We start from the raw sequence: 23,341 nt of genomic DNA, 5'->3' as shown, positions 1-23,341 counted from the left end.
CTTCTGACACAGTCTGCATCACTCAGGTGCAGGTACGGACGCCTATACCCGAGGTGGGTAAGGCCTCCCGCCCAGCACCTTACGGGCTCTGAGGTTCCTCATGCGATGACGTCAAATCATTTGTCTCCTCCGTATCACCATCATGCAGAAGGCTCGCACAAGGTATGGCATTGTCAGTATTGTCTCCATGGTTACATTTTACCTTTGCAAGAAGCTCAAAATGGCAGGAAGGCAGGAAGGCAGGCAGGACAGGTTCTTTGTTGTCTCTACCAAGGTCTATATGGACCACACCCAGGTCTCAGCAGCCTTGTGAATTCTCACCGCCCCCCCCCACCCCACCCATCCCCAGGCTCATTGCAGTCTTGTGACTTCTCCTCCTCCCCTGGGCTCATTTGCTGCCTAGTGCAGTCTTCCAATCACCACCTCCCTCTCTCTCCCCCCCCCACCCGGCTTGTTTTGCAGCCGAGCCCCGAGCCCCTGTGTCTGGGTGCGGGACCAATTCTGCCGGCTGACGCTGCGACCCTCCAGCCCTGTTTGAAGATGTTCGGTGGTGGCGTGTGAGTAAAAAGACAATAAAAACTTCAGAATTCCATGAAACGTCCATGTACTCCGTTGAAAGGTAAAACAAAAATCATCTTTATTATGGATATTTAAAGTGTTCTTCACTCCCTCCAAAAACTTCGATGAGAAACAATGGCATCTTTCAGCGCTGGTTTCTCAATGTGCGCTGCTTTCTGTTAACTCACCAGAAGGTCTTTCAGGAGTGGCCAGATAGGCCGACCTAGCAAAAAGATTTTGGGGGCAAACTGTGAAAAATCAGCAAAATTGGCGCAGCCATGAGGGAACGTCAAAAAAGCCTAACGTAAAAAAATCGTAACCAGCTCAGTTACGCCGGCGCAGATTCCTGGGGAAACTTTTATTTAAATACTTACGCAAAAAAAACGACGCGCGCCAAAAGAATGGCGCAAATTGAGCCTATTAACTCTGTTTCTCTCTCCACAGATGCTGCCTGACCTGCTGAGTATTTCCAGCAGTTTCTGTTTTTATTTCAGAGTCCAGCATCCATAGTATTTTGCTTTTGTTTCAATTATGACAGTGATGTTTTTACCATTAGAATTTCAAATTCAATTAATCATCCTATTGTCATGTGCACATTGCCACCAAGCTTACGCCAGAGTCTTACCACTGCCTGTCATAGATGTTGAAATAGTAATGCTGACACTGAACCACTTGTTCTACCATAATCAAATAAAACAATTCCTATAACAGCTGGTGTGGTGCATGGTGCATGATAGCCCGGGGTTGGGTTTCAATTCCTTGTTACTGAATAATGCATTTGATATTTAAAGGGGCGGTATCTTCATGACAAAGTGTTTGAATTTTTGTTGTTGTTTGGAATAGTAAAAATCCATAAATCATCAACATCATAACAACGTCACCGTTGTGTTTTTATATGATTTACATCTTCACATTATGGTTTGCAGGAAAATGCCAAAAAGTTTGATAAACATATTTTCATGCAGGATCTCAAATTTATACCCCTTTTATTTTACTGAATCATGTCATTGGAAGCTGTTCAATAGTATGTGCGAGTTTCTATTCTGCTAAATCACCCCTTTGATGCTCTGGGGGAGGTTTCGACAACAATTTGAAATGGTTGCTCCAAAGTTAGTTGCAATTGTGGCTTTAGCACTACTGTGCATGTGCACATTGCATTAGGGACTTTCCCAAGTCTCAGGGAAGATCTATACAGGTCATCAATGCTGAAAATGAGTGGTCCACCAGCCAGACCCAAAGCGAGGCCCCGAATGTGAAATTGTGTGGATGAAAGCTGTTTATATTTGCCACCACTGGGAGTTTCGATTGGAGGCAGGGAGTGAAAATATTGCAGTAGAGCATCACTGCATCCAGTAGAAATTTACACATGCCGAAAATCAAAATCAGCCCCAATCATTAGACGTTTCACAGAAAATTTTATTTTATTTCACCCCTCCTCTGTGTGACTCTAGTCAATGTGGGCAGACTATTTGAACCAACCCTGATTCTGTCCTCAATCATATGTGCGCACTTTCCAGTATTAGTCACTAGATGGTGATCAGGACCAGGAACCTTGCCTGATTTTTCTTCTCCCTTGTTTAGAAGCACTGATGCCAAATTGAATGCTTCTGTTACCCACATTTATTCAATATGGACCAAGGATCAAACATTCTCATGAGTTTCACAGGTGTTTGTAAAATCTATAATATTAATTTATTTTTGGACAACTATTTTTCACATTACAACTATGATTTACCAGTGAACTGGGCTATTGTTGGCAATTCAATGTATTTCATTTTAGAATGTTTGAATCAAGTACTTTATAATTAAACGGAAGTAGCTCTTACCTTCGAGCCAGACCAAAGTCAATAATTTTGATCTGATTTCCCGTGTTGTTTACACACAAAATATTTTCTGGCTGTGGGACACAAGAAAGGCATTTTCATGAAAACTCAGATCCTGGTGCATGCAGAAGCCTCAGGCCAGTGGCTTTGTTCATGCATCACCCAGCTTCTCATAACACTAGCACAATCCAACTATTATCATAAGAACATAAGAATATAAGAAATAGGAGTAGGAGTAGGCCATGTGGCCCTTCGAGTCTGCTCCGTCATTTAATAAGATCATGGCTGATCTGATCATGGACTCAGCTCCATTTCCCTGCCCTCTCCCCATAACTCTTTACTCCCTTATCGCTCAAAAATCTGTCTATCTCCACCTTAAATATGTTCAATGATCCAGCTTCCACAGCTCTCTGGGGCAGAGAATTCCATAGATTTATAAGCCTCTGAGAGAAGAAATTTCTCCTCATCTCAGTTTTAAATGGGCGGCTCCTTATTCTGAGACTACATCCCCTAGTTTTAGTTTCCCCTATGAGTGGAAATATCCTCTCTGCATCCACCTTGTCGAGCCCCCTCATTATCTTCTAAGTTTCAATAAGATCACCTCTCATTCTTCTGAACTCCAATATGTATCGGCCCAACCTATTCAACCTATCCTCATAAGTCAACCCCATCATCTCCGGAATCAACCTAGTGAACCTTCTCTGAACAGCCTCCAATGCAAGTATATCCTTCCTTAGACCAAAACTGTACACAGTACTCCAGGTGTGGCCTCACCAATATCCTGTACAGTTGTAGCAGGACTTCTCAGCTTTTATACTCTATCCCCCTTGCAATAAAGGCCAACATTCGATTTACCTTCCTGATTACTTGCTGTACCTGCAAAGTAACTTTTTGTGTTTCATGCACAAGGACCCCCAGGTCTCTCTGTACTGTGGCACTTTGCAATTTCTCTCCATTCAAATTATAACTTGCTTTTCTATTATTTCTGCCAAAGTGCATAACCTCACATTTTCCCACATTATATGCCATCTGCCAAATTTTTGCCCACTCACTTAGCCTGTCTATATCCCTTTTATAGACCACTTCCCTTGGGAGCCTCTTATCAACAAGAGCAGACATTGACGACGAGATCCAACACCGCCTCCAAAGCGCCAGTGCAACCTTCGGCCGCCTGAGGAAAAGAGTGTTTGAAGACCAGACCCTCAAAACTGCCATCAAGCTCATGAGCTACAGGGCTTTAGTAATACCCACCCTCCTGTATGGCTCAGAAACATGGACCATGTACAGTAGACACCTCAAGTCGCTGGAGAAATACCACCAACGATGCCTCCACAAGATCCTACAAACCCCCTGGGAGGACAGACGCACCAACGTTAGCGTCCTCGTCTAGGCCAACATCCCCAGCATTGAAGCACTGACCACACTTGATCAGCTCCGCTGGGCAGGCCACATAGTTCACATGCCAGACATGACACTCCCAAAGCAAGCGCTCTACTCGGAACTCCTTCATGGCAAACGAGCCAAAGGAGGGCAGCGGAAATATTGCAAGGACACCCTCAAAGCCTCCCTAATAAAGTGCAACATCCCCACTGACACCTGGGAGTCCCTGGCCAAAGACCTCCTTAAGTGGAGGAAGTGCATCCGGGAGGGCACCGAGCACCTCGAGTCTCGTCATCGAGAGCATGCAGAAATCAAGCACAGACAACGGAAAGAGTTTGCGGCAAACCAGTCCCACCCACACCTTCCCTCGACGACTGTTTGTCCCATCTGTGACAGAGACTGTGGCTCTCGTATTGGACTGTCCAGCCACCTAAGAACTCATGTTAAGAGTGGAATAAGTCTTCCTCAATTCCAAGGGACTGCCTATGATGATGACTATATCCCTTTGTAGATTTTTTTGTGTCCTCACAATTTGCTTTCCCATCCATCTTTGTATCATCAGCAAACTTGGCTACTTTACAACTTGGTCTCTTCATCCAAGTCATTAATATAGAGTGTAAATAGTTGAGGACCCAACACTGATCCCTGCGGCACCCCATGCTTACTATCGCTTATCCTACCCTTTACAAGAAAATGTTAACTACATTTTTTTAAATTAATCATTATTTAGTGTTTTAAAAAAATGTATGGTTAGGTGAGCTTCCTCCCAATCCCAGTCCCCCTGTCCCACCCGCCCCCCACCCCCCTTCCCCCCATTTCCCAGCCAAGAGGGCAAATACATGGCCTCCTCCCAAACACCTGCCACTATATAACTGACTGGTTGCGAGAGGCCTGGACAGACCTAAATGTCGGTTTTCCCTGCCTCAGGAAGCATATTGCCTACACTTGTACGTGTGGAACTCATGATGAATGGATGGTATGGACCTTTATCTCATCATTCTATGGAGGCATCTGCTTTTCAGGAAACTATCTCTATGTCATTGACAACGAAACTGATCTGCTTTTAACGTCAGAATTACATTTTGAATGAAAAAAGGTAATTTTAAAAACAAAGATTATCCAGAAGAGTTCAAGTGAGAAAAGCTGAGCTTTTGGTTTTTTTTGGCGAAAACAGTAATGAAACCTCAAATTGACCGTTTTCGCTGCACTACCGTTTTTAGGCCGAACTTTCAGACTTTACATCAGCGTATCAGTAAAGGAGGCATTGCACAACTGTTTGCAGCGCAAAACGTGAGTTTCGGCAACTTTAGTCCGTGGTTGTTTGCGTGCAATAGAGGCCTTGGGAGGGGGGACTCAGAAAGCCCTTAGTTACCAAATCATTGAAAAAAATTTTAAAATAAAAACTTTAACTTACCATTTTTGCAGGTTTTCATACTTACCGCTGCTGGTAGAGCTGCACCAATAGGTTTGACCTGTCAGTATTCTGGGCATGGTGTACGGGTCGGGAGAGTGCCGGAAATACGACAGTAACGCAATCCGCATCGTTAAACGTCAGCGCACCTCTCCCCGATGGTATTTCCCATCGCCGCCGCAAACAACGAGCCCAGGATCCCGCTCGGGGTTTGCGACCTGGTTTTCGCCACAGAGGGTCAAAACGTGACGAGAACCCGGTCGCAAACCTGCCGAAAATCCGGCCCTTTATGATATCTAAATGATGGTTAATGAGCAGTTAACTATGACTAGAGGGAGCAGTGTGCGGCGGCCCAGCCCGGAAATCGGCGTGGTCCCGGACTACAAGACCATCAGCAGGCCGGGGCAATTAGAGGGAGCAGCGTGCGACGGCATACCACTTCAGGGAGCAGCGCGTACTGCTGCAGGAGGGCGACGGCTGATTGCAGTGTGGGCAGGTGCAGCAGGAGCGGTGAGATCGGGGCGAAGGAGCGGTAAGAGTTCGTAGAGGGATGTGATCGGGGCCCAGGAGAGGCCTGAGTTCAGGGCCCATAAGAGGCAAGGGCCCATGGGCAGCATGGGCCAGTCCACACGGCGATATGTGTGGGCACTAGGTCCATGCAGCAGAGCTGGTCTCCAGTTGCCATGCTTAATCCTTGCCACTGGACCAAGACCTAGCTCTGTCAAGCCCGTGTGGTGGCTGGTGTGCAACGGGCACCAGACGTTAAAAAAATCCACGCACAGGCACCGTCCACCCTTCAGGATGTAGTTCGGGATCTGGAATATTAGGTCCTTCATTGAAGCACCTGTGAACTCATCCCTTTTTGGCGTGGAAGCAAATTATCCTCATTTCGAGGGACTGCCTATGATGATGAACCATGACTAGTTTACAGCAACAAGATAGATCATTGAAAATAAAATGCAAGTTCAGTAATCATGAATTTAGATATAAACAAAGATGGTTAAATAAAAGATCATTTATAAATGGATAAATGTGGATATAAAACATACCTTAAGATCTAAGTGAAGGACGTACTGCTGGTGTAAGTATTGGATACCTTCACAGATCTGCTTCACAAAGATGATCGTATCCAATTCTGTCAGATTATAGTTTTCATCAATGATTCGGTCAAACAGCTCACCACCTCCAACACTGCAATCAAAATAATGTTCTGATGTAATTTAAATTAACAGCATATTCAATTAGTTTTCTCTGCTTTTAAACAGATATTCTGTAAAAGTTCCTTCTCAGAAGATTTGTTCCCATTGGTTGGCCTTTTGGTAACTTGGTGAGCACACGATAGTGAAGAAAGTCACTCAGAGTTTCCCTCTCTCTCTTGCTTAGCATTTGCCCTGACAACCTATTCTTTATTTGGTGCTGTGGGAACTTTTGAGCTGGATTTTCGGCAGGTTTGCGACCGGGTTTTCGCTGCGATTTGACCCTCCGCGGCAAAAACCCGGTCACAAAGCCTGGGCGGGAACCTCGGGTATCTGTTTGCGGCAGTGCTTCCAAGTACCGCCGGGGAGAGGTGTGTCGACCTGCAACAGCGCGGATTGTGTTTTGTGTCGGCCTTTTGGCTCTCTCCCGACCCGTACGCCGTGCCCAGAGTAGCGACAGGTCGAACCTGTCTGTGCAGCCCTGCCAGCAGATGTAAGTATGTAAACCTGCAAAATAGGTCAGTTAAAGTTTTTATTTTTTACTTTTATTTTCAGCGATTCGATAGATAAGGGTCTTGTAAATGTTTTTGGAATGTTTTTTGGAATGTTTACCCCCTCCCCCTCCCAATGTCTTTCTCGCAGCGCTCCCGGCCCCAGACTAAATTTGGCGAAAGTCGCGTTTTTGTGCCGTGAATGCTTGTGCAATGCCTCCCTTACCGACACAAAGGCCAAAGGTTCGGGCTAAAAATGGTAGTGCAGTGCAAACGGTAAGTTTCACGTAACGCTACCGTTTTCGCCGAGAAACCACAAAAGCTGAAAATCCGGCCCATAATGAGAGGGAAGATGGGACCTTAGTTTGATGTCTCATCGAAAATGGAAAATGAGATATTTCCTCAGTACTGCACCGAAATGCCAGCTTAAATTATGTGCTCACGTCTCTGGAGTGGGACTTGAACTCACAACCCTCTGACTCAAAGGCAAGAGTGCTACCACTGTGTCAAGGCTGACACATGAGTGTAGACAAGTTTGAGCTATAAATGTATCTGCAGTCACTGCTCCCTCACTCCCAGTGTGCATATTTAAAGCACCCTGAAATCAGAAAACTCAATTTCGTCTCCTCCTCACAATGGAGTACTGAAGGGCCACTCGACTTCATGAAGTGGCTGAGACCTAGAACTGAGAGATTTGAGTGCCAAGCAGCCTGGCGACATAAGCGTGGAGCCTTATTTATAAGTGCTCTTATCTCTAAAATGTTTTAAAATACATTTTCTAGTAGCATTGGGGAGAGTTTTGCTGAGGTTCACAGAGTATTCACATAATACCCAAGTCTGTGTGCACATTGCAATTAAATCTCCATCCGGTCATCTCAGTGAGTCCCCTTAAAACCTACAAATGAATTAAACATAGGGTAAATTATAATAGGAGCAAGGACTAGAAAGTCATGTGTTGAGTGCCCAGAATTGGGCATGCTGACCTTCATATCTAATTCTGCAATCCACCCTCCCATAGAGCAAGGCTCTGTTATGGGAATAGAGCAAAATTCTTCCTTACCTACCTATCTGATCATGTTATTGTTGTTTTTGCAGGTATATTAATCATTATGCAGGGTAATTCCTGAGCTTTCTGATTGGTTCTGACCTGTTTCATTGACAGAGCTGTTTACCAACGCATTGGGGGATTTGACAGAGGCCCAACCAATGAAACAATCCACGGTACCAGCAGCTAACAGATTTCAGGCAGTAAGATACAAATTTTGAAGAAGAGGTTGCAGACTCAAATTACTTTTATTGAAACCAGAGACAATTTTTTTTAAACTCCTGGAAAATTCTGAGTTCCAACCACTCCACCATCCCCAGCCACTCCACACCCAGAATCTAAGGCCCGAATTTGTAAACAGCCCTATTAACGATTGCTACGTCAGCCTCTTAGCCGTACTCGATTCAATATTTTTGTTTCTCTACGCATGATACCACAGATGATGTATTAGTGTTGTAAATAATTACAGACAGCAATGAGTGATTTATTCTAAGGTCAGGGTTCAAATGACTTCAAAGTGTAGTGTACAAGGAGTCTCAGAATCTTAAAAGGACATTTCCATCTATTTTTCTGTGCAGCTATCAAAACCACTTACTATTCCATAATCAAGGTGACATTGTTCTTGGCTTCAAAGGCATCATAAAGCTGGATCAGGTTGACATGATTTAACTGATTCATGACAGTTATTTCATTTTTTACTTCCTCCTAAATCAGAAGAGAATTCAAAGTCAGAACAGGATATTTAGTAACTGATAAACAATTACTCATGAATTAAGTTAGGATGTTCTACTTAAAGGCTAGGAATATACACTTTGGCCTCGAAATCAGGTAACACGTGAAAACGGGCAGTGCCACAGCGGGGCGAGGTTATCTTGCACCCTTAAGAAGAGCGGTACCGTTATTTTGGTGCTGTCTGCTGTTTTAAATGATTGCAGCACAGAATCTACCATGCAACGCGTTGTTTCAGGTGGTTAACTCAGCAGAAGGCCCAATGTAGCATGGCCATAGAATCCCTGGAGCAAGGCAACATTTTATTAAAGATAAGCTGTCATTTTAGAAAGCAGTCTCGAGTCCTTAAAAGGGAACTGCCTTCTAAAATAAAAAAATTAAAATCATTCAAAAATAGGCAGTCTTTAGCCTTTAGAGCTGAACTACCTTCTGAAAAAAACATTAAAAATAATTCCAAAATGGCAGTCTTCAGCTCAAAGCTGAACTCCTTTCGGCACATAAAACAATGGTTAAAGCACTAACACAAATGGCTCAACAAGCCAGGGAAAGGGCACCCAGCGTCCCGCATGCAACACTCCAGCTTTGTGCAGAGGGTCAACACTAGAATAGAGATCCTCTACTCACATAGGGCCAGGAGGCCCTCCAGAAAGGAGGACGTGAGACCAGATCACCGAGGCTGTCGGTGTCACCCCCCAGGACCTGGCTCCAGTGCCCAAAGAAGTTTCATGACCTCAGACTAGTGGTCAAGGTCAGTGAATGCATCTTCAGAAGCCGTCTCATACCAACTGCACCACTAGCCTTACACACTGATCAATGCATGAACTGGACTCCTGCAATCACCTACCAACAATCTGTACAAAACACAAGGCACACTTCACATTCCTAGCTTCACCTTATCCCCTTGGAGGTGGCGGTACTGGCCATTCTTGGCAGGATCATGGCTGAGACTTTGGCCAGCGCTGGGGCTGAAAGTGTACAAGATGCCAGTATCCTCATATGTTATCCTCACAAACTGCTCAATTCACCACACCCCCATCATTCACCTACCAACAATCGCTATCATTCACATGCTCCATCTCACCCTCACACACTTAGCACTGCTGTGAGCCTCACATTCACAGCTTGCACACACTGCCAGCTATTCAACCATGACAGCCACATCACCCAAACACATTATACCACACTCGCTGACACACTTCTCTTTCTTTTGCAGGAAGAGGTGTCGCATAACTGGTGCCAGCACAACCTAACTGACGGGGGAAAGGCTTGCCCACATCACCTCACCCCCATGGGGGAGACAGTACTGGCTATTCTTGGGAGGGGCATGGCTGAGCCCAGGGCCAGCGGCAGGGCTGAAAGAGTACAAGATGCCGGTATCCTCATACATTATCCTCCTTCTCCTACCCATTTCTCCTTCATCCCACAATCTCTTCTGATTTACAAGCTGCACATAGTGTAAGCATACATTTCTTGCTTTCCTCTCCTCCCCTCACCACAATCCTATCCTTGTGCATTTTTCATATCAGAGACCCAAGAAATCCAACCTGACCAGCCAGAGGTTCACGAAGCGGGAGAGGAGAGTGATGAAGAAGAAGAAACACGGTTACTCAATCTGACAGTTGCAGCCACCAGCTCAGATACTGGCACTGCGCTGAGTTTAGAGGGTAGCTTAAAGGTGGGATCTCCACGTGGTGCGTCACCGGGCACGAATGGGCTACAGCCAGGGCAAGGGGAAAGGGAAGCGCAGGTGCCAGTTCCCCGGAGGGAGAGGGCGCACACGAGTCCTGCTGCAGAGGATTCAGTTGAGGACTATGATGGGGTGACCTACAGAAGAACGCTGATGGACATGCACAACAAAATGCTTGGTGCATTGGCAGGCTTGCCAGAAAGTCTGAGTGTAATGTCAAGGAGTATGGAGGGGTCTGGCACCAACCTTGCACAGGGCTTTGCGCAGAGCTTGGAGCCCATCCTTTCCAGTACGGAAAGTGTGGGAAGATCCATTAACGCACTTGTTGTCCCAACCATCAGGCTGTGTCTGATGGCCGATGTCTTAGCTTCCATTGCAGCACAAGCACAAATCACCCTACATCTGAGTGCTGCAGTGGAAGCTCAGACCTCTACCATCGTGGCTCGGTTTACGAGTGTGGAAAGTGGCTTGCATGGTCTCACAGCAGTCCAGCAATTTGTGCTCCAACAGATGGCTAGGAATGCTGAGGAAATGCTTCAGGGGGAGTGTCAATGGCTCCATGGAGCAAGAACCTGCTGTCCTCTCTCAGGATGACAACATTCATTCTTCCATCGCTGGCATTCCATCAGTGCCCTTGCTATTGTCTGTCAGCCAGCCAGCCCAGATTGCTGCTGCCCATGTCGAGGTGGTGCATTCTAAAGCTGCTCAACATTGTCTTGCAAGGCCATCTGCAATCTCCCCCACTGAAAGTCAGCAGTCTTCCACTAGCAATGCTGCAACCACTGGAGTAGCACTGTGTAGGAGCACTAGCGTAGGCAAAGGAACACGAAAGACAGACACTAAGTGAGCGAGGTCCTGCGGGAAGGAGAAAGAAGGACAGTAGGAGTATGTGTGTTTATAAGTTCTGCGCCCATACAGCAGAGCCTGGTCTCTAGTCGTCATGGATCCCCTTGCCACTGGACTAAGACCTTGTTTCGTCAAACCCGTGTGGTAGCTAGTGTGCAATTCTACGTTAAAAGAATTCACACTGTAGCTGGGCCGTGGCAATGGCACACCAGCTGTACTGGAACACCACCCTGGGCAACAGCCTACAGGAGAGCCTGGACAAGCTGATCCAGTCCCAGCAGATCACCCCTCAGCTGGCGCTGCAGGTCCTGCTCCAATTTGACAAAGCAATCAAAAAATGCCTTGGCTCAAAGAGTCCGCAACTGAGTCAACTTCAGGGGCTCTTTGAATACGTACAGATTCTGTGATAATGTTTGGACATTTGTGCTGAATGATGTGGAATTTCGAGAGGTCACTGAACTAGTGAAACATTGTAGCATGCGACGGCAAAAATATTAGCTCGAATGCTGCAGAATGATCCATAACTGGATGAGGGTCTATGTGAATCAGCATCCAGACCAGAAGTATTGTGAATGTTTCTAATTATTTGACAGCACCTGACTGAACTGTAACTGCTTCATTCAACATAGAACAAGTAATGGGGGCTAACTGTATCCTCAGGGTCTACACTATCAGTGAGAATATTACATTTTATAAACTCAACTTATAGCTCTTTTTTATGTTTGAGAGATAAATCTGTAATAAAGTTTTACTTAACTGTTTAAAAAAAAAAGAATTCACGCACAGGCAGCTTCCACTCTTCAAAATGAAGTTTGGAACCTGGAACGTCAGGACCCTCATGGACAATCCCAACAACAACAGACCAGAATGCTGTACTGCTAACGTTGCCCAGGATCTCAGACGTTTCGACATCGACATCGCTGCCCTAAGTGAGACCCAGCGGGTAGGGGAAGGCCAGCTCAAGGAAGAAGGTGGTGGTTACACGTTCTTCTGGAAAGGTAAACCAGAAGAAGATCGCCGCCTCCACGGGGCTGGCTTCACCATAAAAAATGAATTAGTTGGCCGTCTCAGAAACTCCCTTTGTGGGATAATGTCTCTTTGGATCACCCTAGCCTGGAACCAGTATGCTACGGTCCTCAGACGAGATCAAAGAGGAATTCTACTCCAGCCTCGAACATCCCTATCCCAAGTAACAACGGACGACAAGCTGATACTCCTGGGCGACTTTAACGCTTGAGTTGAAAAGGACACAGACGTCTGGGGAGGTGTGATTGGCGGAGAGGGGGTAGGGAAATCCAACTCCAATGGTACCCTGTTCCTGATGAATGCTTAGAACATGGCCTCGTCATAACCAATACCCTTTTCTGTCAAAAAGACAAGTATAAGGCTTCATGGCAGTACCCTCGCTTCACGTACTGGCATCTGCTAGACTCCGTCATCGTCCGAGCGAGGGACCGCAAGGACGTGTGCATCACCTGTGCCACGGCAGGAGCTGACGACTGCTGGGCTGATCACCGCCTAATCCGCTCTGTCATCACCATCAACGTGGCCCAAAACAGCGATGGCAACAGAAACAATGCCACAGGAAAATCAACGCTGGAGCATTCCAAGACCCAGCTAAGAAAGCCCTATTCAGCCAGCGCCTCACTGCCAACCTTGCGACTCCCAGTGGCCCAGAGATGCAGAATGTCCACAGAGCCTGATCTGCCCTCAAGGCCTCCATAATTAGCACCTATGAAGAGACATCGGTCACTCGACCAGGAAACACCAAGACTGGTTCGACAAGAATGAACAAGAGATCCAGGAGCTAATAATCAGCAAGCATAAGGCATTCTTGGACTGGAAACAGCAACACAACTCGAGAGCAAGAAAGCAGTTCTACAGATGTCTGAAGGCTGAGGTCCAACAAAAAACTCGCGACCTAAAGAACAGATGGTGTGTGGAGAAAGCTCAGGAGATCCAGCAACTAGCCGACGACCACGACGTGCGTGGATTCTTCAGCGCAGTCAAGACCACCTACGGCCCAAGCACCCAAGGCCCTACCCCACTACTGGCCAAGAACGGAGAGGTACTCATCAAGGACAGAGAGGCAGTCAGTGCTCGCTGGAAGAAGCACTTCGAAGACCTCCTCAACCGAGACTGTCTTCGGCACGAGTGTCCTCGGCGCCACCCCACAGCAAACCACCCGCCACCATCTCAGTACAACCCTAGCCCAGCATGAGGTAGAAAAGGCCATCCGACAACTGAAAAACAACAAGGCCTCAGGAGCAGATGGAATACCCGCCGAAGCACTAAAATATGGCGGAGAAACACTTTTGGCACGAATACACAACCTAATTTCTCGTATCTGGAAGGAGGAGAGCATGCCAAGGGATCTCAGAGACGTGGTAATTGTGACCATCTTCAAGAAAGGCGACAAGTCCAATTGCGGTAATTACAGAGGAGTTTCCCTGCTGTCTGCCACAGGAAAAGTCTTTGCAAGAATCCTCCTCAATCGCCTTCTCCCTGTGGCTGGAGAGCCCCTCCCAGAGTCACAATGCGGACTCTGCCCACTAAGGGGCACAATGGACATGATCTTCTCCGCGCAGCAAATCCAAGAGAAATGCAGGGAACAGCACCAACCCCTGTACATGGCCTTCTTTGACCTTACAAAGGCTTTCGACACTGTCAACTGTGAGGGATTATAGAGCATCCTTCTCAAATTCAGATGCCCCCAAAAGTTTGTCACCATCCTTCGCCTGCTTCACGACAACATGCAAGCCGTGATCCTGACCAACGGATCCACCATAAAGCCAATTCATGTTCGGACCAGGGTCAAGCAAGGCTGTGTCATTCCACCAACGCTCTTCTAGATCTTCCTTGCTGCAATGCTGCAATGCTTCATTTCACCCTTAGCAAGCTCCCTGCTGGAGTGGAGCTAATCTGCAGAACAAACAGAAAACTGTTCAACCTCTGCAGCTTCCAGGCCAGATCTAAGGTTATCCCATCCTCTGTCATTGAATTATATTATGCAAATTACGCCTGTGTCTGCACACACTCGGAGGCCAAACTCCAAACCATCGTCAACACCTTCACCGAAGCGTACGAGGGTGGGCCTTACGATAAACATCCGTAAGACAAAGGCCTTCTACCAACCTACCCCCGCCATGCAGCACTGCTCCCCGATTATCAAAGTCCACGACGAAGCCTTGGATAATATGAACCATTTTCCATACCTTGGGAGCCTACTGTCAACAAAGGCTGACGTTGATGATGAAGTCCAACACTGCCTCCAGTGCGCCAGTGCAACCTTCAGTCTCCTGAGGAAGAGCGTGTTTAAAGACCAGGACCTTAAACCCGGCACCAAGCTCATGGTCTACAGAGAAGTAGTGATACCTCCTATATGCCTCAGAGACATGGACTATGTACAGCAGGCAACTCAAAGCATTGGAGAAGTACCGCCAACGCTGCCTCTGCAAGATCCTGCAAATCCATTGGCAGGATAGGCGCACCAACATCAGTGTTCTCGCTCAGGCCAACATCCCCAGCATTGAAGCATTGACAATGCCCGATCAGCTCCACATTGTCTGCATGCCCGATATGAGACTCCCATATACCTCCTACTCGGAGCTCCGACACAGCAAGCAAGCCTCAAGTGGGCAGAAGAAACGCTCAAAGCCTCCTTGAAAAAGTGCAGCATCCCCACCGACACCTGGGAATCTCTGGCCCAAGACCGCCCAAAGTGGAGGAAAAACATCCGGGAAGGCGCCGAACACCTCGAGTCTCTACGCCGAGAGCAAGCTGAAACCAAACGTAAATAGCGGAAGGCGCACACGGCAACCCAAGCACCCCACCCACCCGTTCCTTCAACCACCCTCTGCCCCACCTGTGACAGAGAATGTAGGTCCCACATAGGACTCTTTAGTCACATGAGAACTCATTTTTAGCATGGAAGCAACGCATCCTCGATTCTGAGGGATTGCCTAAGAAGAAGACATAAGGGTGATTAGTTGACTTTGTTATGTAGAATTGGATTAATTTATTTATAAATTATGTTTGGAATATTTGTTTTGTCGTACTCTCATTTCAGCTTTGTGCCCAAGAAGATGCTGTGATGTTCTGTGACAGAGGGATGGTAAGGTGGGGAATGAGGATCTGGGGTTTCATTGTTTGGAAACGGGGTCTGATGAGGCACTCACAGACAGATCGTCTGAAACAGGAACCTGCTGCCCCCCTCTCCCTTGCTCCTCCTCCTTCTTCTCTTTCTTTTCCTCCTCCTCCTCCTCCTCCTCCTCCTCCTCCTGAGATGGCTGCAGAACCTGTGGTGGCATTGGCTGTGCCCTCATGATGGCCAATTGAGGAGGATACAGCAGATGACCACAAAATGGGACATCCACTCTGGCACGTACTAGAGGGCTCCTCCCAAGCGGTTAAGGTAGGGAACCATTGCTTTAGCAGCTTGATGGTCTGCTCGAGGAAGTTCCTCATAGCAGCATGGCTCTCATTATATGAGTGTTGGCCACGAATGTTGGGGTTACAGAGGGGAGTCATCAGCCAAGTGTAGAGCGAATAGCCCTTATCTCCGAGCAGCCACCCTCGGGTTTGACATGGTGACTGGAAGATTGCTGGCACACCGGACTGGCGCAGGATGAAGGCATCATGATTGCTGCCTGGATACCGGGCATTCACCATCATAATGTGCTGGGCGTGGTCGCACATCAACTGCTCATTAAGTGAGTGGTAGCCTTTGCGGTTGTGGTACATCTCAGGATTGATATGCGCCGCCCGCAAATCCACGTGTGTGCGGCCAATGGTGCCCTGCACCATGGGGAAGACCAATATCCTGGCAAAGCCACATGCCTGCTCCTCCTGCTTCTCTCTTTTCAGAGAGAAGACAATGGACTCCCTTTTCCTGGAGTACAGAGCCTCTGTGACCTCCCAGATGCAGCGATGGACAGCGAACTGGGACGTGTTAGCTATGTCTCCTGTTCCAGACTAGAAGGATCCGTGGCAAAAATATTGAGGGCCACTGGTAGCGCTATCTGGTTTGAGGAGGTGTTCGAGTTCTGTGACCATGTCCTTGGTAAAGTGAAGCCTCTGAATACACTGCTCCTGGCTTAAGTGCAGGTAGGAGACGTGCTCTCAGAAGCCCTAGGTGGGTAAGGCCTTCTGCTGAGAGCCCTCCTCTTCCTCCCCTTCCCCCTCTGCAAGCAGCTTGTCCTCTTCTTTGCTGCCTCTGCTCCATCTCCCTGTCATGCTCCAGCGCGAGTGGGACTGCAAGTAGAGCCCCCATGACTGGGAGCAAGTGGTGTGAGCAGAACCCTTGAATTTAGATGCAGGGCCTTCTCCACTCGCAGCGCCATTCCCTGTCACCTCCCCAATTTTAAATAACTGTAGTAAGCTCCACTCAGTTGCACAAACTTACATAGAGCCAGTAAATCAAAAAGCAAGTCAGCTGCAAGTTGTTGGTGATCCCTTTTAACACCACTGGTGGTGGGGGTCACTCATGTAGCTGAACGCACGTTCTGCTGTGCGTAATTTAGAGAGGGTGTGCAGTTGAATGGCAAAGTCCAAAATAGCAGGTCGTGCGTCAAATCAGCGGAAGTGGACGGAAATGAGGCGAGCTCCATTTTTTTGCCGAAACAGGCCTGAACAGCCAGCGCTAAGGTGACGAATTTCACGGCTCGTGTGTTTTAACTACGTTAAGGTGCACACAGAGCTGCCTGGATATACACGCAGACATTATTCATTGCAGATCATGACCCTGGGAGGTAGTTGTGCTGTCTGGGCTCTATTAAGAAAAGCCAAGCAACTAATGTGAAAGAAAAAACACTGTAAATCACTGGAGAACCTACGTCATTCACCAGGCTTTCAGCATGAAACACTCCCCAGGTGACGGTAGTTAATCAAAATTAGGCGAGTGACAAGCAATATTGGGAAGTTATTTTAAGTATGGAATTTACCCTTTCCTTCGGTCCTTTTACTTTTATTGTTTTGGCAGCGAGTTCGAGGCCCGTTGATATTTCTGCACATTTATGAACTTGGCCAAACCGACCCCTGCCATTAAAAAATACAAGAGTAAAAACATTAATTTGAATAGCACTGGAAATCATCATACCAGATTACTGCATAATCTTCTTTATTCACATCATTGCTATGTTTATAATTCACTAAACTAACTAAAAGAATTTTTGGCTCTATATGGTGTGTTGCATTTATCATGAGTATGATATGAATTGGAATATGAAAGTTAGATGGCAAGCAGTGGAACAAAATCAGTTACTTAATTAAAACTTCTGCTGTCTTCAGTGAGTTTCAGAATAGGCCAATTGCTCCAACCAGTAACACATACTGTCCAATGCCCAGTAACAACATTTTTTAAAAATCAAGAGAATAAATGGGGGAATTTTAAGACGGGTGAGTGGGAGGGAGTGGGTGCGGGTGGGGATTAAAAGAGCAAAAGTACCAAGCACGGCGGGAAGCCAGTTCCAACCCGCCCACATCCGGGTTGGACTGAGGTAGGACAACAGGCGGGTAGCCAACCCGCTCCCAGAAGGCAGGCTGGTATTTTAAATATGTTAATGAGGCTGGAAGCCTCGGATTTGACTGTGGCCGGCCAGGTCTCCTGAGCCTCTGGAAACCCAGCCGCTGCAGCCTTGGGGAGCATACCTTGTGGGCCGAGAGCAGCAGGAGTGTTTCCTCCCATCTCCCCCCAAGTTCCCCCACCATCAGACCCCCACACAAACCTCACCCTTCCCCAAGGTCAGGAATCGGACCCCCCTCTGATATCAGACTCCTCCTCCCCCCGGGGTCAGGAATCGGACCCCTGAAGTCAGTGATCGGACCCCCTTCAGGACCAGACCACACCGGGGTTGTGGATCGGTCCTACCTGCTCCAGAGGCCTCCTCCCGAGTTCTCCCTGCCCAACTGGAAGCTGAGACTGTCAATCAGGCTGACTACTGGGCGGGGAACCTGTCCGGGCCAAAAGTCACACACTGTAGCGTTAAACCTGCACAGCACGTGGTGAAACCCATCCTTCTGGCTTTCCCATATGAAACTCCGCCCCCTCTGGGTACGCAACCCACCCCAGTAAATATCCAGCCCAAAGTGTCCAATGCCATTTTTTCCCCCCCGGTTTCTCCACTTTTCTACCCTTCTCAACTGGAGGCATTGGTTCTTGTTGGAGTGAGGTTCCACAGGTGTTGCTAGCCCTACAGTGCCTCACCCAAGTGGCCATTCTAGAAGTAAGTGTGAGCAGGCTATTTTAAGATTGGGGTGAGGTGGGGGGTGTTGCATAACAGCCCAGCCTGATTTGGTCTTCACTGGACATTTACACATGTACACTTCCAGCAGAGGGTACTAGATCGAACCCTGGACCTTTTGTCTCCTACCTAGCTCAAGGATGATGAAGCCAATTAAAGCGATCTACCATCCCCTAGCCTCCATGGTCAGCACAGGCCCGAGAGAGAACCTGACCAGTACGCTTCAGTGTGACAGCGCACAGTCAATTTACCCACTAAGGTACCAGTGAAGCAATTGTGTGTAACCTCTGCACCTGTGTCATTTTATGGTAGTAATATTCATATAAAATTATAAAATTACAACAATTTTAAAGTGCCAATAATTTGAAACAGTCAATACAAAATCATTATTAATTTTTCACTGAGCTCCTGAGAAGTGAATAGATGTTATGTAATGAGGTTAATAAAGATTGACTGGAGGTTGTTCTAGACCAACTGCTTTCTCAAAATAATAACTATTTAAAAGCCCTATACTTAGCATTGTGCATCTTTACATAACTATTGCTATCCTTCTTCATTTATTGTTTTAAACTGCAGGTTCTGGGATTGTACTCCTCAATGCTACATAGTGAATATTTGCACAGTAATCAAATGCCTTTGTGGGTATCTCACTTCCTCAGGCTTTTATTTGTCAGTAATTGGCCAAAATGGCTGACAGGTCTGAAGAATAACCTACCCTCCCAGCACCTCATTGTGATGAACTGTGTATGAGGAGGTTACATGAATTTGCTTTGTGGTCACTATGCGATGACTGAAGGGGGCTGGAGGTGATGGACTATCATCTGAAAAAGAAAATCAAAACTTTACAACTGGCATTGCGTTATGGTTTTACACATATGGTTGAAAGTGAAACATTTGAAATTGGAAGTAATGACTGGATTATGAAATATCAACTCACCAATAATGGTTTTGGAATCTTCTGGCTTCTCAGCAGGTCCTGTGGTTTCTTTCGCTTTGTTTGTGATCTCTGCAGAGTCATTCACCTCTGCAATTTTCTCAGGTTCTTGGCTTGCTTTCTGAAGCTCTTTTGAATCCTTTGATTCACTACCTTTGTCTGATTTGCACTTGTTTTCCACTTTATTTTGACAGCTCTGAGCGTTTTCCTCACTTTGCTGGCCTGTTTGTGTTTTGATGTTTTCGATCACTTTTTCCTGGGTTACAGATGCTTTGGATAATTTGCTGATTCTTGCATCTAGTGCTATGTTGGGTTTCTTTTCCTTTGCTGTTTTCTGTAATATATTAGGTCGCATTTCTTCTTTGGGTTTTTGCTGTTCTTTGTACTTTTTGTGGGGTTCTTTCAGCCCTTCACATGCTGCAGGCATAACCTCTTTGGTGGCTCTTGTCTCTGGATTGGCCTTTTCAGTAGAACTGGATGGCATTCCCTGCTTTGTGTCAGAAGTCCTGTAAATTAATTGCAGCATTAAATAAACAGCAGCTTTTCTTTGAGTGATCACTCAGTTTGTACAAATGTAACTCCTGAACTCTTTTATTAGTGAGTTCCTGAAACATCGTTTTTTTGTAGCTTGGAATGCCCAGAAATCCCGATTTTTAAGGCAAGGGTACAGCAACTTTCACAAACCATGACACTGCTTTCAGTGACTGTTAAGCATGTTGACAAGGCAGGGTTTCTATATCACTAATTATGCATGTATAGAGACTAGATGGTGCCATAGTTTGCACTTGAGACCTAAGTTTCAATGTAACAATGTTTCCTCTCTCTAATATCTGTGATATTCTATTTATATGGCATTGGAAGTGGTGTTATAGCAAAACAGACAAGTGGTGTTATAGCAAAACAGACAAGTGGTTCACTCGGCTCAAGCGTGGATGAAGAACGCAGCTAGCTGCGAGAATTAATGTGAATTGGAGGACAATTGTTCCCAAATCTGTCCCATATCTGCCTCTTTATACTTCAGAGTGTGAATTACATTGCTAATGTAGCAGTAGTTGTAGCTAGGCTGTGTAGTGCTCAGGTCTGACCATATTAGTTCTGGCCGCCGAGACATAAGGGAGACAGTTAAGCACTGGAGGTAGTGCAGAAAAAGCCACAAAGCTGATCCCTTGGGCTGAAGATCTCAGTTATGATGAAAGATTGGAGAATCATGAGGTTGTCAGCCTGGAAAAGAGGCGTCAAAGAGAATGGCCCAGAATTTGCTTCAATGGCGATATTGGCGCCGAACATTGTACTCCTTGACTCTCCAGTGGTGAATTCACACCACAATTTGCTGGAAAAATAATTAGAATACTGCGCAATGAGCGCAGTGAAGGATCGGGAGTGGTGCAGCCAATGTCTAATACAATCCAAGGTACTGAGGCCCAACACACAATAGAACAACAGGTTATTTGACGGACATGTTTAGAAGCAATGGCCCCAATCTGATAACATGGGAATGGTTCGCAGTACGGACAGAATGTTCAGGAAAAAAATCAGAGCATGACTGGCAATCAAAACACTTACTGAGGTTTAAGATTTCAATAAAACTATTATCCTCAGATAACCTGCTGAGCGACTGAATACCTTACTGACTCTGAGCCCTCCAGCACCATCCTGCAATGCTCTAATTGCCTGTGGCAATCACAGTGGCGTTAATTCAGCAAACTCGATCTCGCCACTGATTTTAATGGGGAGGGAGGGAAGCTTTGATAATTAGTTGTTTAACTTTTTCAGTGAGGGTCTCTGTGGAACAGCGCAGAAGTCCCAGCAAATGATGGCGTCACGTATGTAATGGCATAAATCGCACACCATAATTTGCCGGAATCTCTGCACCATAATATTGGCGCATGCTGTAAATGGCGCAAGTGTTCAGCAAATTCAGGCCCATTATCTTATCTTATAGAGCTTTGTAAGATAGTTAAGAGAATGGAAACAATAAACCGGAATATTATTTTAAGTTAAATAGCGAGTGTTGGACAATGGGACATAGATTCAAATTGGAAACAGGCAAATTATAATTCATGTCTTAGACCTTCTTTACACAAAGAGTAATCAATGTATGGAATAGATTTCCAGGAAAATAGTAGGTGGAAAAAAAAATCCCAAAATCTTTTAGGAAACAACTGAATTCTACAACAGGAGAATTTTGGGATCTTTTAGGATAGATGAAAAAAGATGGGCCGAATGGCCGTTCTTGTCTGTAATTATCTTGTGGTAAGCAAGATCAGCACTGTTTTGTTTTTAAACCAGGTAAAAAATAGGCTATTAATAGAGGGTGGTAATCTGGTTGAAAAAACAATTATAAAACAAAAATGCAGCTCATACTTGATATTTTTCTTTCTAAGGCAGCAAAAGTAATAGTAATAAGAAGAAAAGTTGTTAATTTTCTTTAGGTAACAGGTTCAGACTTTGTATTCTTATTGCATCTGTTCAGTTCCATGCTATTTGTTTACAGATATTTTCTATTCTAACCAGGATTTATCAATGATCCAACACTGGAAGAAAAGCATACATTTTAAAGCTGAGGATAGAGAACAGATTGATGAGTTATTAACGTTTAAATGTTACCTCTCGAGAATTAATGTGCATCTTCCATCAATCTTTGACTGGGTAGCAACCAGACTGACCTCAGGAACTCCAGTCATGACAGTGAGTATTATCTTGGCAGTCTCTTTTCCCTGACTTCTTTCAACTCCCTGTAGTTGATATGCCTCATTGTCTGTGCTAATTTTAGTCATTTTTTTCAGGTTGTCTTCTGCAAAATTCCAACTCTGTGCGTATTCTTTATTTTCCCGAGGAACTTCTTTCACTTTTTCTGTTGCAGCAGAGACCAGTTTTCTGCTGGCACCACCAAATTTATTTGTCATCACTGGAGCCCCCCGAAAGTCAGAATGTCCCAATTCTTTGCATTTGGCAGCAGTCTCTGGAGGCTGATGTGGTGAGATTCCTCCTTCAACATGAAACGTTGCCTGTGGTCCAAGTAGAATGATGCTGCCTGCATTTGTGTGCTCATCTTTAAGTTTCTGAACGTTTCCATAGGATTGAGCATCTTCACAGCCATTGTCCTCTAAGTAAGGATGTTCAACAAAGAACAAAAATACATTTCAATGCATTAATAAACAGGGCTATCGTTTTGTAAAACCCCATTTAAAACTTAATTATATTGTCATTGTTACAGTTACCAAGTTATCATAAAGATTACACGGCTAGATTTGTTATCCTATGTGGAAACCTATATAAGAAATAGGAACAGAAGTTGGCCATATGGCCCCTCGAGCCTGTTCCGCCATTTTATATGATCTTGGCTGATCCGATCATGGACTCAGCTCCACTTCCCTGCCCGCTCCCCATAACCCCTTATTCCCTTATCGGTTAAGAAACTGTCTATTTCTGTCTTAAATTTATTCAATGTCCCAGCTTCCACAGCTCTCTGAGGCAATGAATTCCACAGATTTACAACCTGAAGAAATTTCTCCTTAAATGGACGGCCCCTTATTCTAAGATTATGCCCCTAGTTCTAGTCTCCCCTATCAGTGGAAACATTTTCTCTGCATCCACCTTGTCAAGCCCCCTCATAATCTTATACGTTTCAATAAGATCACCGCTCAATCTTCTGAATTCCAGAGAGTAGAGGCCCAACCTACTCAACCTTTCCTCATAAGTCAACCCCCTCATCTCTGGAATCAACCTAGTGAACCTTCTCTGAACTGCCTCCAAAGCAAGTATATCCTTTCGTAAATATGGAAACCAAAACTGCACGCAGTATTCCAGGTGTGACCTCACCAATATATAGTGCACTTCTTACCCTCGCACCTAATTCCCAATCATAAGTGGAACGAATAAAAAAATATAAAAGCTAAATAAAATAGGTATGTTTAAGAATGTAAATTAAGTAAGTGGTGCTCTAACAGGCTGTGCCCTGGTGGGACATGGGTTTATGTTGCGTTAAGAGTACCAGCTA

The 23,341-nt window shown here is 45.8% G+C and overlaps 1 protein-coding gene and 1 pseudogene across 4 annotated transcripts in view; one reads left to right on the top strand and one right to left on the bottom strand.

Moving 5' to 3' along the window:
• mylk3 (myosin light chain kinase 3) overlaps positions 1-23,341 on the bottom strand; it is a 111,638-nt gene that overhangs the window by 25,492 nt on the left and 62,805 nt on the right. For all 4 annotated transcript variants that reach the window (XM_070898055.1, XM_070898052.1, XM_070898053.1 and 1 more), the window contains exons 3-9: positions 21,949-22,447; positions 19,345-19,847; positions 19,123-19,228; positions 17,109-17,202; positions 8,500-8,609; positions 6,222-6,363; positions 2,385-2,455 (exon numbers count right to left, since the gene is read on the bottom strand). In XM_070898055.1, coding sequence (XP_070754156.1) covers positions 2,385-2,455; positions 6,222-6,363; positions 8,500-8,609; positions 17,109-17,202; positions 19,123-19,228; positions 19,345-19,847; positions 21,949-22,447 — 1,525 coding nt within the window. The remainder of the gene's footprint in view (positions 1-2,384; positions 2,456-6,221; positions 6,364-8,499; positions 8,610-17,108; positions 17,203-19,122; positions 19,229-19,344; positions 19,848-21,948; positions 22,448-23,341) is intronic.
• On the top strand, positions 11,367-11,683 carry LOC139279044 (transcription initiation factor IIA subunit 2 pseudogene; annotated as a pseudogene).

This window comes from Pristiophorus japonicus, chromosome 13 (assembly GCF_044704955.1).
Source record: "Pristiophorus japonicus isolate sPriJap1 chromosome 13, sPriJap1.hap1, whole genome shotgun sequence".
NCBI classification, from domain to species: Eukaryota; Metazoa; Chordata; class Chondrichthyes; family Pristiophoridae; genus Pristiophorus; species Pristiophorus japonicus.
This window is presented reverse-complemented; position numbering and strand designations above follow the sequence as displayed.